The 16,495-nt window shown below is 38.8% G+C and overlaps 1 protein-coding gene across 2 annotated transcripts in view; it reads right to left on the bottom strand.

Moving 5' to 3' along the window:
• The window catches only part of Malrd1 (MAM and LDL receptor class A domain containing 1), a 724,504-nt gene that overhangs the window by 510,056 nt on the left and 197,953 nt on the right, over nucleotides 1–16,495 (bottom strand). For both annotated transcript variants that reach the window (XM_087589615.1, NM_001287618.3), the window contains 4 exon segments: nucleotides 9,473–9,625; nucleotides 8,991–9,096; nucleotides 8,203–8,570; nucleotides 882–1,294 (listed from right to left, as the gene is read on the bottom strand). In XM_087589615.1, coding sequence (XP_087445741.1) covers nucleotides 882–1,294; nucleotides 8,203–8,570; nucleotides 8,991–9,096; nucleotides 9,473–9,625 — 1,040 coding nt within the window.

Genomic DNA, 16,495 nt, shown 5'->3' with positions numbered 1-16,495 from the left:
CTGGGCCAAGATGTCACAGAAAGCAAATGAACGAAGACTGGTAAGCAAAGGTCTGTAAGTCAGCATACCATAGGGGTACCTGCACGTCCATAGTTCCTGAGGTACAATTCACAGTAGCCAAATAATCGCATCAACTTAGCTGTCAATCAAAATCTGTGCATATACAGACTTATGCAGCCATAAAAAGAGTGAATTGTGTCATTCACAGGAAAATTGATGTAACTAGAATCAATTATATTAAGCAAAATAAGCTAGACTGGAAAGGTCAAATAATGCATGCTTCCTCCTATACGTGGAGTCCAGATTTTTCTATACCGAAGACAAACTAACTATGAAGAAGGAGAAAATACAGGGTACAAGGGGTGAATGTGGTCAAAGTACTTGACATACATCAAACAAACTGCCTTTATGAAGCTTGGAACTGCATGTGATATATGCACTCCAGTTAAAAATAAATGAAAATGAGAAAAAACAAAAAATATACTCTGCCTGGATCTCAGCTGCTCACCTATAAAATGTTAAAATGTCAAATGATGTATTCAGAGCCATATACTTATGAGTTTACAGTCTGCGGAATTCACAACGTATGCCAAACTCTTCTTTTTTCTCGTGTTTTAATTTCAGTAGAGCAAACATTTAACATTGGAGGGACCTGCAGCTGTTTTGAGTGTCAAGCGCTCATCTGAGATGTTAAACATACATTACTCAGGTAGTCATGGAGCAAAGCAATTCAAAGAGCCTCCTCCTGTGAATGATGAATGTGCTTCAAAGTAACTTTGATCCAATGCCACCAGCTTTTAATTCAAGAAGACAGTGATATTTCACACTGCTTAGACATTAGGAAGCATTTTAAGTATATATTATAAAACCCATTATCCTACCTGAAAGGGGTGCCTGCTGGTAATGCTGAGGTGTTTTCTTATCCATCTGTTGCCTTGATCCCCAAATATCTGCCACAGCAGCTGTCCCCTGGAATTGCTCCAAATTCTCTGGTAGACAGCCAGCCGATAAACGTGCTTTCCAAACATGTGATAGAAGAGGCGGAAGCTGCAGCCATTTGCTTCAGTGGCGTTAAGGATGGGGCTAAGTAAAACTGCTTTGTCTTGGAAAGCCTGTGGCTCCGAGGTTTCTATGTAAAGGTAGTGTCCATTGGCTGTGCCCAGGGTATGGTCCTTCATCGGGCCTGTGTTCAGTGTTGAAGTAGGACCCTGGGATCTGGTCCAGTTGAAGTCATCCTCCGTACTTTGCTCCCAGTTACAAATTCCACTTTCGAAGTCACACTGTAGTTCCGGTGCTGTAAATGACATTAGACACCATCAAAGGAGTATGGGGGAAAAATAAAAGGCGTTAGGAACACACACTGATACACGCAAAGGAAAGCTGTGGCAGCTTTCAAATGTGACACAAAATACAGTTATGAGCAGAGTCATTTCTAGACACCAAATAATATTTCCTGGAGAGAAGACATGCTCAGACCGTTATCTTCTAAAGATCCTTAGTGGGCTTTCGTCTTCCTTTCCGGTAACTTACCCCTGGGCTGGTGGTATAGCTTAGAGAGAGCACTTGTCTAGCATGCATGACAACCTAAATTTAACCCCAGCGCAATTATTTTATTACCTTAGGCAAAGGATCATGACTGGAACACATTTTTGACTGGGGTGCATTTCAAACGTAGCTGAGTGTGCCAACCAGGGGACGTGAAAAACTATGAAACAAAACCACCGCCACTCAGAAGTCACATGTAAATTGTTGCTTTAATTGGTCCAAATAGTTTGAAAGTCATGGACTGGGATTCTCACTTAGGCTTTTGGTATGGGTACTTATTTACATATCATATATATATATATACATATACATACATATATATCACATATATATGTATATATACATATACATACACGCACACACATACATATATATACACATATATACACATACATATGTATACACATGTATATATATATATACATATATATATGTGATCCTGTTTTGTACACACATTGTGTATCAGGAGGGTACATGTGTATGGAGGCCACAGATGGATGGTATCTCAGATATTATCAACCTCTGTATAATTATTGTGGTGTGTGTGTGGGGGGGGGCTGATCCCTCATGTGTATGCGGGAGACAGAAGAGCCCATCTGTATCTCTCTGTCATTTTTTTTGCCTTGGTCTTTCTGACTGAACATGGAACCCTGTGGGTTTGTCATTGTAAGCTAGGCTGGCAGCCAACAGGCCCCAGCAACGTCCTTGCCCCCATCCACTACACTGACTGACCAAGGAGGTCAATCTCTGCCCCTCTACCTCATTCTCACCAGTGTGGTTCCAGAAGGCTTTCAATGTAGGTTCTGGGTTTGAACTCCCTTAGGTCTTCCGGCAAACACTTTCCCCTCTGAACCATTGCCCACTTCCTGCGTCTGGATTTTGTCTCCTAAGCTCCCTCAGTGATTCTAATAGAACTGAGAAGTGTTACTTTCTAATGATTCGAAGTACTTAAGAATCACCTGAGTGATTCATGGAAAAGTTGCTCACATCAAAATGAAAAACCTCAAACAAATGCTGGCCTATTAAGCAAAATTTACATGTTTCCAAGTACTTGAGTGTATTCTGATTTGGGATTCTCCAAATCTCACTCATAGAGGGTCCTTTCCATTTCTCTCCACCACGACTCCAAATCCTCCATACAGCTGCTATTAAATCACAATCCCCTAAGGATTTTCTCTGTAAAACCGCTCGGTACATTCTCACATTCCCGTTAATCTAAACTTTAGTCTCAGCCCCAATTATAATGACTTATAATCCGTCCTCATCAATATTTCCCTTTAATCATACACCATTCCCTATATGTGCAAAACACTCCTAATTTTGCCCACTTTTACACTGTAAACCTGTTGACACTTCACTGTGTCTCATCAACCCAGTTTCATTTCTTTTCCCACCGATACTTTGATTTTATTCTATTCTATTTCATTACTAATATGTACTAATTCATTACTAATATGTACTAATTCTATGACATAATCCATCTCATGTTCCCAACCATCATTGTAATAAACTCTCATCTTCTGAAATTAAGTCCTTAATAAACCCTTTTGACTATAAGTGACCCTTGCCATAGTATTTTATCACAGTGACAGAAAAGTAAAATATAGAAGTTGCTACTAGGAGTAGACTATTGGTGTGACAGACCTGATCATGTTTAGTTTTGGAGGAATGTGGAATATTTGGGGACTTTGCACTTAGAAAGCGCACTGTAAGCATAAATTGATGGGCCAACCTAATAGGAGCTTAGAAAACCATATAAAGCTACAACTCAAGAGATTTCACGGGGGAAAGATATCAGCAACTGTGCTAAATCTTTCTTGTGATATTTGGTAAACAGTGGGTCTGATTGTTGCGCTTGTTCTAATACTGTCTGAGGATTAATTGAAGAATTCGAAACAAATCTTGTCTGAGAAGATTTCAAGAAAGCCTACATTGACTCCGTTTTGTGGTTAGGAATAATCAGGCTTCTACAGATCTACAGTAAAAAGGAGGAAGCAAAACCAACAAATGCAAAATGTACACTTTGAGAAGAAAAGAAGTACCAGGAATTGTAATGTTGGAGCCAAGGCTTTGCTGAAAAGACTTAATGAGGCCAGACTAGAAGGGAACAAAGGAAGTGGTTCCCTCAGCACAAGATTCTCGGCAGCAAAGCTTCTAATTCAGAAAAAGGAAAGTTAATATAACAAAGGAAATCTTATGCAAATGTGATTCAGGAAAAGGATCAGGTTGAATCCCAAGCAGGCAGCCAAATTTGGCAGCACTGGCTATGTGGTTCTGACTTTATGAAATATGCAGAAATAATGGATCATGGAATTTCCCTCTACAATTAATACCAGCCACTAAAACCAGGCATAGGGCAGGGGAGTTCCTAAACAGAAGCTTCACGGGGGAAAGATATCAGCAACTGTGCTAAATCTTTCTTGTGATATTTGGTAAACAGTGGGTCTGATTGTTGCGCTTGTTCTAATACTGTCTGAGGATTAATTGAAGAATTCGAAACAAATCTTGTCTGAGAAGATTTCAAGAAAGCCTACATTGACTCCGTTTTGTGGTTAGGAATAATCAGGCTTCTACAGATCTACAGTAAAAAGGAAGAAGCAAAACCAACAAATGCAAAATGTACACTTTGAGAAGAAAAGAAGTACCAGGAATTGTAATGTTGGAGGTCCTAAAGGTGAAGCATGGATTGGGCTTGAGACCTCAAGAGATTACAGGTGTCATAGCAGAAGAATTTCAGCCCAGGGGAGCTGCAGACAAGTAGTGGATCTAGCCTAAGAGAGGGAAATGTGATGCATTCAGCAAAGGTGGAATGCAGAGCCATCTGAGCCCTTTGCCAACAGACATAGAACTATAGGAATCTGAGTTTGTCCTGCTGAGTTTCATTCTTGCTTAGATGAAATACATATCCATTATAGCTCCATTCCTCCCTTTGAGAATAGTAATGTATATTCCAGACCTTTGTATGTTAGAAGTGTGTAATTCGCTTCATAATTGTGCAAGAGGTTGGTTATAACTAAAAAAGTGCTTTGAGCTGCAGAAGCGACTTTGAACTTTTAAATGATATTGTGTCCATGGGACATTTGAAGTTGGACTGAATGTACTTTATGTTATGCTATGGCCCCAAGCCTATAGGGGTGAGGGAGTAGAATCGGTGGTTTGAATGAGAATACAACCCCCTTCGATGTAACTCTTTGAGAAGTATTAGGATTTATGGCCCTGTTGGAGGAAATATTTCACTGGAGCTTTGAAGTTCCAAAAGACTTGTGCCATATTCAGTTTGCTCATTTTCCTTCTTGTATGGAAGCTCTCAGATATAGCTCCAGGGCCTTGACGATCACACCGGCCTACTCCCATGTTCTCCACCATAAAGATCAGAAACTCTCATCTTCTGAAACTGTAAGCCTCAGTTAAACTCTACCTTACGTAAGTTGCCTAGTCATAATGTCTCACCACAGCAATTGAAAAGCTCTTCTTTCTTCCTGATTATCTTCCTCTTTTCTAATAGTCCCAATTACGTGGCATCTATTTTTTTTAATATTTGGGTTTCTTATGTGTATGTGCAGGCCTCAGTGTACACATGTGGCCCACAAGCATACAGGAGCTGTGGAGGGTAAAGTTATTGGCTCACCTGGACTTGGATTTACCAACAGCTGTGAGCGGCCATGTGAGTGCTGGGAACTCAACCCAGGTCTTATGCAAAAGCAGTCAGTGCTCTTAACTGCTGTGCCATCTCTCCACACAATCTCATCTATTTTCCGTCAGATTTCACACATGACAGAAAGGAATACATACTTGTCACTCTAGTTTATTTCACTCCATATGATAGTCTCCAATTTTTCCTGTATGAAATGCTGTTGCTCTTGTTTGTGCCTGAACAAAGTATCTTCGGCTATATACACAGCATTGATGATGTCCATTTGTTCCATGGAAGGGCATTCAAGCTGATCTCCTAAGTTGGTTCTCATGAATAAACATAGCCAGCTGTATAGAAATACCCACCATATACTACCTTGTCCTCTATCAGCTCTATGCCCAGCAGTAGTATAGCTGAGTCAAGTGGTAGTTCTATTTTTGGGTCTGTTGACGAATCTCCATGCTGATTTCCACAAGGGCTGCACTAATTTATATCCCCATCGCACTATACGAGGGGAGCTTGGGCTTTTAAACTTCTGACAGCATTTAGTCAAACTTACAAAGAATTGACTAGGACATCATCAATCAAGTAATCTATTTTTAGGGTAGTATTGGAGCATGTTCATTTTTCAAGACATGAGGATCTGGTTGGCACCAGGTATTTGCTTTAGAAAAAAAAATGGGATAAAAATATACATTTGGAAGTACTGGGCTGAGCAAATGAGATTTGGAATTCATAGGTAGTTTCACATTTTAGTTCCATTTATATGCTAATATTTAAAATGTAAATGCCAGCTGCCTTTTAACTATTCATCTCAGTGACGGCTCTTGGTGCCAAAGGTGAGCAAGCAGTGAACAATCAATGGAACTGCAGGTGAATCAAAGCAACTGGGCCAGAACAAATCATCTGGGTAGACAGCGCGGAGGAGAAGCTCGGACCTAATGAAGGGCACCAGTGAGCAGATGTCAGCAGGAAGCTGGGCTTGCATCTGCTGGCTGCTCACTTGTGACTAATCAAGCCAGCTGTGGTGTGAACTGGGGACACACCAGGTACTCCGTATGTGTCAGTCATTGGCTGTGAAGCAGAAGGAGGATGTCAAATTGCTAAGTTTTTGACATAAAACTGACACTACAGCCAACAAGTTTTTACATTGACCACTGACATACTGACTCTGTGTTCAATCCGGTGGGATGTGGAGCTCCACTCTTCAACGGAAACCACATCTCCAAGCACCCTGCCAGAAACTCATTCCTAGTATTGGGATGTGTAATGTGTAGTATACTCCATAAGGTAATGTCTCAGTGGTTGCTGCTCTTATTTCTTGGCACCATTCAATAAGTTAGAGTTATGTTGAAACTATGATTATATTTATTTACGCTATGGTACATCCCATTTGATTCTAATACTATCAGGATGTTCAAAAACTATTTTGAGAATTTTAAAAAGCTAAATAAATCTTTATACATTTGCACAGACTAAATTTGACTTTGAAAAACTAGATGTCATTGATTATCACTGTCAAAATCAATGCTGACTCTATCCACTCAATTAAGAGTTGTGTACATTTCATGATTTAGACAGTAATTTGCACTTTAATCTATTGTTATATATTTATATATATACACACATATATACATATATATATATACATATATCTCAATATATATCAAAGATCCCATTACCCAAAGCTTTCCACAGTAACTAGTATGGAAATCTCTATCTGAAAGTTACCTATGGTGGTACTGAGCACTCATTGCTTTTTGTTTGGTCTCTGATGAGGTTTCTAATTTATGAGACACATAAATTTGAAATTAATAAATTGTCCTTAGAGAAAGATAGGAGTCCAGGAATGCCGGAAACACTTTTTTTTTGCAACAGATTTGTAAACAAGGGATTCTGCTAATGGCTAATTCATTAGCAGTTGTAAGCATATGATCAATGGAAGCCAGGCTCAAAAAACTGAGGGCCAGACCATGTCAAGATATCACAAACATTTTGAAAACAACCCCAAGCCTTGGCACTTCCCTATAAGCTCCTGGAAAACAGAACAAAACAAACAAACAAACAAGAACCTCACACACAAGTCCTCTGTTCTTTCCCCACTGGGACTCAGGCCTCATTGTCAAAGCAATTCCCTGTCACCAATGAGCTGCTGTAGTGCTCCCTAATTCATCTCCTAAGTCTGTTTCCAAATCCACTAGTTCTACCACACCCTCATTGACATTGGCATATGTCAAATTTCAGTGCTCTCCCCACTCTAAAGACTTGAAATAAAGAATGCTCCTTTAGTGTGTATCACAATGATTGTTGACCCTAGCCTCCCTCCTATCCCGTCTCTGATTCGAGCTCTTTTACGCATTCTAACTTTATCTGTCTCATACCTAATGGCTCTTGGATGTAAGTCTGACTTACCATGCTTCAATCTTAGCTAAGCCAACACCTGCAGAAAATCCAACTTTACTCTTTGGTAAAGCCACACCATAGCTTACTCCAGAGTTCCAGTTAAAATTGTCTCAGTATATTTTATTAATAATACTTGAATGTCTCTCTTTTCGGTTAGACTGTGAAGCACATGAAGGCAGGAACACTGTATTCATTCTTTAATCCCTAGGAGCCAGTTAGTAAACCTACTGAAGAATGAATGGCAAGGAACAAGCAGGGTGTCTCAGCCGTAAAGGCACTTGCCACTGCATCTGACAACTTGATCCCCAGTACCCACATGGTGGAAGGAGACAACTGACTCAGACGACTTGTTCTCTGACTTCGACACATGCACTATGGCATGCATAAGTGTTCATATACATAACATACAAACAATAATAAATAAGCAAACGAACAATAAACAAGGCAATCTTTAATAATAAAAATACGTCTAGTTAAGTTGACACAACTTTTCAATTATAGTTTAGTCATTGGCAGTGAACTAATCAAGATCAATATTGCCTAGTCAGAACGGGTAACTAAGCAAAGTGCCTTCCCCTCCCAAAGTTTAATTTTTTAAAAAAGGTAACCAATTAACTTACCGCAGCCAATCTCATCTGTGTGGTCTCCACAATCATCAACCAGATCACAGAGCTGATGCTTTCCTATGCAAGCCTTTGTCTGTCTACACCAGAAGTGATCTGGTTCATCACAACTCTCCACAGGAGGAGGAAGAGCACAATTTTCAAAACGGATGTCATCAACTGCAGACACCCCACGATACACTGCCAGACTGACTTTCTCTAGTGTCAGGTAGAAGGGTTGAGTGAGGCGTCCAAGCTGGATGGTTGCTTCTGACCACTGGTTGCCTTGGTTATATAGCACTCTCCAGAGGGCAGTGGTATCCCTGGAATTTTCTAGATGTAGCTGCAACTCAGCTGCTCCCACTGACAGTCCATAGTTATAAAACCTGAAAGAAAGTGATACACGAATACATTATAGGAGAGACTACACAGTTCCTCTCAGACCAATTTCTAGTTAATTGGGGCGATGCACGCATTTCTTTCCCACAGTACTCGTAATTGGCCATTTGACAGAATTTGTCCACTGAGATGCACATTGTATAACTCTCACAACCTGGAGACTTCTTTTAAGACGCAGGGAGACTCCTAATTAAATTCAAGTCCAATGGTAGAAGGGAGGCCATCCTTTCATCTTAAGAAATAAATTAACCAATCCTGATATTATACTCTGAAGTTAAAATTGTTTTAAGTTAATGCAGTAATCTTTAGAAAGTGCAACCAGGGATAAAACTTGAATAGCTGGCACATGAAGGGAGATGCATGGAGCTATCGTCCTACTAGGATAATTGACCGTCGTATATAGTTACCAGAATGACAGTGTGCACTCAGGCCCTGTCTGGCTGAAAGTTGGGCTCTGAAGTTTAGCAGTTTGAAACAAGCTGTTGCTGCTCTTCAAAATGAACATGAAATGCCCTGTGGGGATTAAAAAAAAGCATTAAGTTTACCTACTGGATTCAGCAATGTCATGAGAGTCCTTCTGTCTCTTAATGCAATACCAAGTGTACTTCATGACCATTAAAATTGTACAACAATTAAAAACTCCAAACCAATAGTAAAGTTTGTTTTTGTATTTATATCCACATTTGGATGATGTCAAGAGGCGATTTTTAATTTCAGTTAATCTAGGCAATATGTATCAGTTCCAATCATATCACCCATAAAGAAATAATTTCTTGCGGACAGCCTAGCTGATTGTCACTGTCATCCTACCATGCTGTGATCTTTAAACACAGATCCCCGGCTCTAAGCCAGCAGTCTATAGTTGTGTAGAACATCACTAGGGTCTTACCTTGAGCTGTTCCATGAGTGTGATCTCTGGTTGGAGCCTGTTGCTCTAATTCAGCTGGAAGATCACTTTGGGAGCTCCACACCCAGTCAAAATGGTCACCACCACTGGCTTCAAACCACCCACAGCTGTTTGCTTCAAAGTCACAATCAGCCACTAGAGAAGAGAAATGAGACTCAGATTTCCAGAGTCCCCTGCTTCAGGAAGGTAGTACTTAAGTTGATATAGAGTCACAATATTCCTTTAGGTACAAAGAGTCACAGAAAGAAAATTAAGATTCCAGTGCTGAAACACAATATGCTTCTCATACTAGAAGAATATGGAAGAATACTAGAGAAGGCAGAATTCTTAATGTCAGAAATTCAACTTCCCAACCATTCTTTCTAGAAAGCAACATCATTCAGTCTTGTTGGTTAAGGAATTGCTAACATTTGCTACATCACTCTAGTAACCACATCATTTCCCCCCTTCAACATCAGCAGGGAGTCTGGTTCTGTAGGGGTTGGTATTTCAAATATTTGCATGTGTGTTACCAGATTTGTGTAAACTGTAGAATATTTTCCTTAGAAATATGTCTTGAAATCAGTTAAAGCTCACAAACTCTTCTAGAGAAAAAAGAAGAGAAGAGTCAGGAAGAACCAAAGCCATGAATGGCAGGAGTGCAGCATTAGGGGTAACCATTACTAAGTTCCTACACAAAAGCTTCAGTGCTGACACCTCATACAGCTCCACAAGGCCCCTATGCTACAGCTGATGAAGATGGGGCTTCCTTATGAAGAATGAAAGGAAGTTAAGATGAAAGTGTACAGTTTCAGTTAGGTCACAAATGGGCAAGTTTATGAAATTTTCTTTTATATAAAAAGTTGTACCTCATACAACTACCCAGAGGGGAAAACTGGTTTTCTGACTAAAAAGGAACATGGTGCTGTAGACAAGGTGAATATTCCAATGATAGGTCTGGGAGCACCACTGAGCAGACTTTAGCCCTCTTAGAATTGACCTCTTTAACAACGCTCGAAATAAATCTGCTTTGCCCAAATCTTGCAACGTTATTCCCAATAGCCACGAATTGCAAGTCTGGAAGGGAAAGCAAATATTTCAAGCCCTTGGCTCCTGGGTGGAAGCCAAACAGTTGATCTTACAGAACTTGAGAGTAGAAGGTGCCTACCAGAAATGGAAGAGAAGAAGGTGATAGGAAAGGTTGGCCACTGTTTAGCAAGCCATGGATGGGATGGGACAAGTAGGTTTGGTGAGCTATCGTATAGGGAGGTGACTAAGGAACATCATAGTGTGCTCCATGTTCCAAAGAAGATAAGAGAGAGCTTTGAATATTTTTACCACAAAAATATTCAAGGATACAGATGTGATTTCTATGCTCTTCATACTCTTCTATGCATACATGTATTAAAGCGCACATAAATATATATAATTATTATGTAACAATGAAGAAACAGCTTTAAGGGGAAACAACTTTAATAGAAAAAAAGTGCCATTAAAACTCAAATGTCCTCTTTTCTACCATTCTTCATTTCCAGGTTCTCATGCACACTTAAAAAGCTTAATTACTTCCAAACACAAAAATGAGTCTCCAAGCTAGCCATTAATTGCATATATCCCTTTCCAGAACAGACGTGAACAACTGCGCATGGCCATTTCTGACTGAGGCATACTCAGGGTGTGTTTGAATAATTGAAGTTCAAGGATTGTCCCTAACTCCAGAGCACCATTGACTTCCTCAATTATCTCCACAAGCAGCATCTGTCCGTGAAAACAATATTGCAGCACTGTTTTCTCAGAGTTCACACGCAGGAAGCTTTGTGCTGGTGGCAGTTCTGTAACTGAGTGTCTGTCAACACAGAATTTCTGAGACTAATGCTTGTCTTTTCTCTGACTATGGGTAGCAAAGCTAATGACTCTACAGTGGCTTTTAATTATTGTGAGAAAAATTACCTGAGTGAGCCCTATTCATTAAGTTAATTATAATTACATGTGTTGCCCTTGGGGATAGTGTGTTAGGAGATTCTTGGTGGGTTGACACACAGGTTCATCACTGTCAGGTTTGAAGCCACTTCTGAGTGAGGAATTGAACCAGTGTGGAATCCAAGACAATGGTAAATAGCCAGAATCAGGCTCTGTCTCAGTTACTTTCACTGTCTTAGAACTGCTTTGATGGTTTAAATTATACCATTTGAATTAATGAAAGGAATAAGTATAAAATATAGAAACAAAAATTCTGAACTAATAATTTGGGCATTGCATAAAACCTTTAAAAAAACCTTAGCAGAATTATGCACTGATATGTAATGGGGTTGAACAAAGATTCTTTTATGTAAGCCCTAGAAGCAGAGGCCATGTTGAGTAAAAGAGGGTAGGTGGAACTTTGAATGATGGTTTTTAAAGTCATGATCTCAGACTAGAGATATGGCTTAGAGTTAGGAGCACTCACTGCTCTTTCCTACTCACAGGGTAGCTAATAACTGTTTGATAGTCCACCTCCACCTCCAGGGCATTAAACAAAATTTTCTAGCATTCCTGGGTACCAGGTAAACATGTGGTGCACAAACGTTCCTGCAGGAAAAGCACCATATACCTAAAATTGTGAAATAAAATAAATATTTCAAAAGCCACCACCACTGTTCATCACAGATATCTGAGCCAACAACCATTGATTCTCTGTGGAAAACATCTTGAAACACCTGCAGTCTTATTTAGTCCCCCAAAAATAGCCATGAAATATTACTGTCCTTTTTTAAAAAAAAAAGATGTTTTGTTACATTTCCTTGTGTGAGGAAATAAGAAGTCACAGGCTGCCTGCATGTAGCAATCAGAAGACACCTTGCGAGAGTCCATTTTCTTCTTTTTGAAGTAGAAGTCAATTACACAGTGACCTTCCTCCAGTCAACATACAGAGAGAAAAGTCTCTGAAATACCTAACCCTACATGAGATGTTTATACCAAATACCTGTCCCTCAGTGTTCAGGGCTCATTCAGGGGAGAAGTGACAAAAAATTGCAAGACCCCAAAGTGGCAGATACTTTTTAAGAAACTGTTTTCTGTACACTACAGGGCAGATGTATATATGAACTCACAGTGAATGTGATAGCATGTACCTTTAATCGGAAAGATAAAATCCCAGCATGGGATAGGGAAGGTGAACAAACAAACAAACAAACAAAAAAAAACCAGCAATGACCGAAGAACTATTGGGATTTCACAGTTTCTGGGACAGAGAGAATCTGTTCTCTTTAATATTGTGACCACTTGTATATTGGCCCCACTTCAGGGCAGGTCCCAGACCCAAGAGTAGTTGGGTAATAGGAACTGGACTCAATGGAGAGAGAAATAGCAGAGAATTGGGTGGGTAGTGAGGGGAAGTAGATCTGGCAGGAATATTGGGAAAGAGAAACAGTGAAGCATGGGACTCATATAATATGATATGAATTTTTCAAAGAATTAATAAAATTTTATTTCACATAATAGTTTTTAACAATTATAACAGGCAAACTACGTAAACATAAATAAGAATAAGTGTACAGGTTGGAGTCTATCCTTCTTTACGGTTTATTTCTTCTAAAGGGAGATAGATGGCTCAATCAGATAAAGAGGCTGTAATGTAAAGTGCCTGAGTTTGATCTTTAGCAACTCAGTAAAACTTGGGAATGGCAGGGTGTTAGTTTGAATAGGTTTTTTTCCCCATAGATTCATATATTTAAATATGCTTGGCCCATGGGAAGTGGTACTATTTGGAGGTGTGGCCCTTGTGGAATAGGTGTGACCTCAATGTTGTATGGTTGTCACTGTCGGTAGGCAGGCGTTGAATTCTCCTAGTGCTCAATCTCCACCCAGTGTAGAACAGAGCATCCCCTGGCTGCCTATAGAAGCCAGTCTCCTCCTAGCGGTCTTTGGGTCAAGATGTAGAACTCTTAGCTCTTCCAGTACCATGTCTGCCTGCAAACCGCCATGCTGCTTGTCATGATGATAATGGACTGTACCTCTGAAACTATAAGCCAGCCTCAATGAAATGGCTTACTTTATAAGAGTTGATATGGTCATGGTGTCTCTTCACAGCAACAAAATTCTAAGATAGGCAGTAAGTAGAGCTAGGAGGAGTGTGGGGGAGAAAGGTAGATCCCTGTAACTCATTGGTTATGCAGAATAGCTGAACAATAGGTGGAGCTTCAGAGAGATCTTGTCATAAATCTAGGAGGTGGAGAATACTCAAGGATGTCATCTGATGTAGGTCTCTAACCTTCATACATACATGCACACTCCTATGTGTATATACACTATACCCACATGCATACACACACACACACACACACACACACAGTCACATGCCAGTTATCCTCCAGCTTTCCTGAGATTCTTCACAGTTGCATAAAGACTAAAAATCAAGTATTCTAGTGTGGTGGCTTATTTTCATCGAGGTTGTGCTTTCATAAGGCAGTTATTATTATAAATTTCAAATGTATCTCTATTTTATAGCATGTTCTCCACCTTTGTAATTATTTAATTTTAGCTTTTATCATGCCTTCAAGTGATTAAATGCTTGAAGTTAAGATTAGGTTGAAGTAATTGAGCTCTGGACCTTATGAATAGTTAATATTCATTAATTGTTTAAAGTATACTATATAACAGTGAAAAATATTGGCAAATAAACTATTAAATAAGAAAGAAGCCTATGTAAATTAATAGAAAGAGGTGCTCATTCTAAAGGAAATCCAATGTATAAAGACAGCAGCATTTGATCTTCAGGGTTATTGCTTCTTAAACAATAATGGTACACTGTACTATCATGCATATATTTTAATATGTATAAATTTTTGTTTTTATTTATCAGTGAAAATAAATTTAAACCACAGATGTTCCTTTTAAAAGCTTATGACTGTAATATGGTTTTAAAATAATCCTGTGATGTATCCAATGCAGACTCTGTTACTAAACAATTCTCCATGCATCTCTCGTGGTTTGGCACCCTTCAGTCTTTGACTACCATGATGTGTAAGGCTATCCTTTCATGGATAATTAAATAGCACAGAACTTTGCTTTGAAAAGGACAGCCAACTATTCTACTTAATAAAGGCGAAGTTTTCAGAAAATTTCTTGATAAACAAATTGGTTTGCAGTCCATTGTAAAGGAAGTGAGTTGTATAAGCATGAGATCCAACTGCTATGTAAACCTGCTTCATATGCACATACTCCTGCAGTTCTGTGTTCCCACTGAAAGGGGCCAGAAGGAGCAGCTCAGGCAGAATGCCCACACTGAGTACCACATCCTTAATGACAAAGTCTTCTGTGCCAGACAGGAATTTCCCTATTCTATCAGCATCCCAGGAATTTTAGCATGTGAAGATGGTAATCTACAGTGAGAGTGAAAATCAAGAACCTTCACAATTCTTGACATATATATATGTACTCTGTCAGTTAGAAATCTAGAACTTATAAGTGAGTAGGTGATTATGACGAAATAATAATTATGTGCTCATTTATATATCTAATCATTTATTATCTATCAATTTAAAAATTGATAAAGAACATGTACATATCTGTAAAGATATAAGGAGTAAGAATACAGGTATAAAATGAGTGGGGGTTGATAATAATGGACAGGAAAAATGACTCGGTGGTTAAGAGCACTCACTGCTCTTCAAGCAGCCCTGGATTCTGTTTCCAGCACCCATGTAATGATTCACAAGCATTCATAACTCTAGTTCTAAAATATAGAAAATCAGATACTTTCTTTGGGCCTCTGTGTGCTCTAAGTATGAAAATAATACACAGGCAATATATATATATATATATATATATATATATATATATATATATATATATATATATATATGGAGCATTTCTACACCAGATAAATTAAAAGACAACAAAATAGTAGAAAAAACTCCTTGTATACATAGAAGCTGCAGAGGGAGATAGATAGGAAATGATGATACATAGATAGGTAATAAATAAATAGATGGGTAGATATGTAGATGATAGATGACAGATAGGTAGATAGATAGATAAATAGATAATAGATAAGCACAGAACAATAAAACACATAATAAATATAATAAATAATGAGGATATTGGAAAAATCTAGACAAAGAGGGAATAGGTGCTTGGTACCATATATTGATCCAAAAGTCTATGTCTAGGTATGTCACAGGTCCCAAAGGGGATTCCAGTATTGATGTTTTGGTAAACGGACATGTAGGAACTCTGCCTTCTAAGTGAGTTCTCTTCTAGCCACGGGCATAGGACTTTTTGTTTTTATAGCAATCAGTGGTTACTGCAGAGACTCCTGGATAGGCATGGATCTGAGGACAAGTGACTGTTGAAGCATCTATTGTATCCCTCCAGAGCCCAGGGAGCATCATGGGAAAGGAGGAAAAACGCCACAAAACCCAGAACAGGGTAAGGACAGGGTAAGGAATGTTATCAAGAGCTGTCTTCAGGATAGATACAAATATTGGAATAATGAATTCATAAGAGCTGTGTCTATCTACATACACACTCACACAAACACACACATACAGAAACACATAGACATACACATACACACACATATTCACACACTAATACGAGTAAACTAGTTAAGTGAGTCAGCAGGAGAAAAAGCATAAAAGGAGAAAGGGTAATATAGAGATGAACATGATTGCAATATATTGCACACATGTATGAAGCTTTCCAAAATAAAAATCAATAAAGTCCTAGGTGTATATTTCATACTAAACCTAAACAAGAGATTATTAAAAATATGAAAATAAAATTAAAGTTAATGACAGAAAGGCTTCTAAAATGAAAAGCCCAGGACCTGACAGAACTACTCTTGAATTGTATCAGACTTTAAAGGTTTTTATATCAGTGTTTATAAAATTATTACATAAAATAAAATTGAGAGAGGTTTTCAAATACATTCAACACAACAAACCTAATATCAAACTTGGTAAGGACAAGGGGACAGAAATAGGGGTGTACTCTTTGATGAACATAGATATAAAGTTCATCCACAAATTATTATCAACTTCAATT

Source organism: Rattus norvegicus, chromosome 17 (assembly GCF_021556685.1).
Source record: "Rattus norvegicus strain SHRSP/BbbUtx chromosome 17, alternate assembly SHRSP_T2T, whole genome shotgun sequence".
Lineage (NCBI taxonomy): Eukaryota > Metazoa > Chordata > Mammalia > Rodentia > Muridae > Rattus > Rattus norvegicus.
The sequence above is the reverse complement of the archived record's forward strand: the minus strand, read 5'-3'. Positions and strand labels throughout refer to the sequence as shown.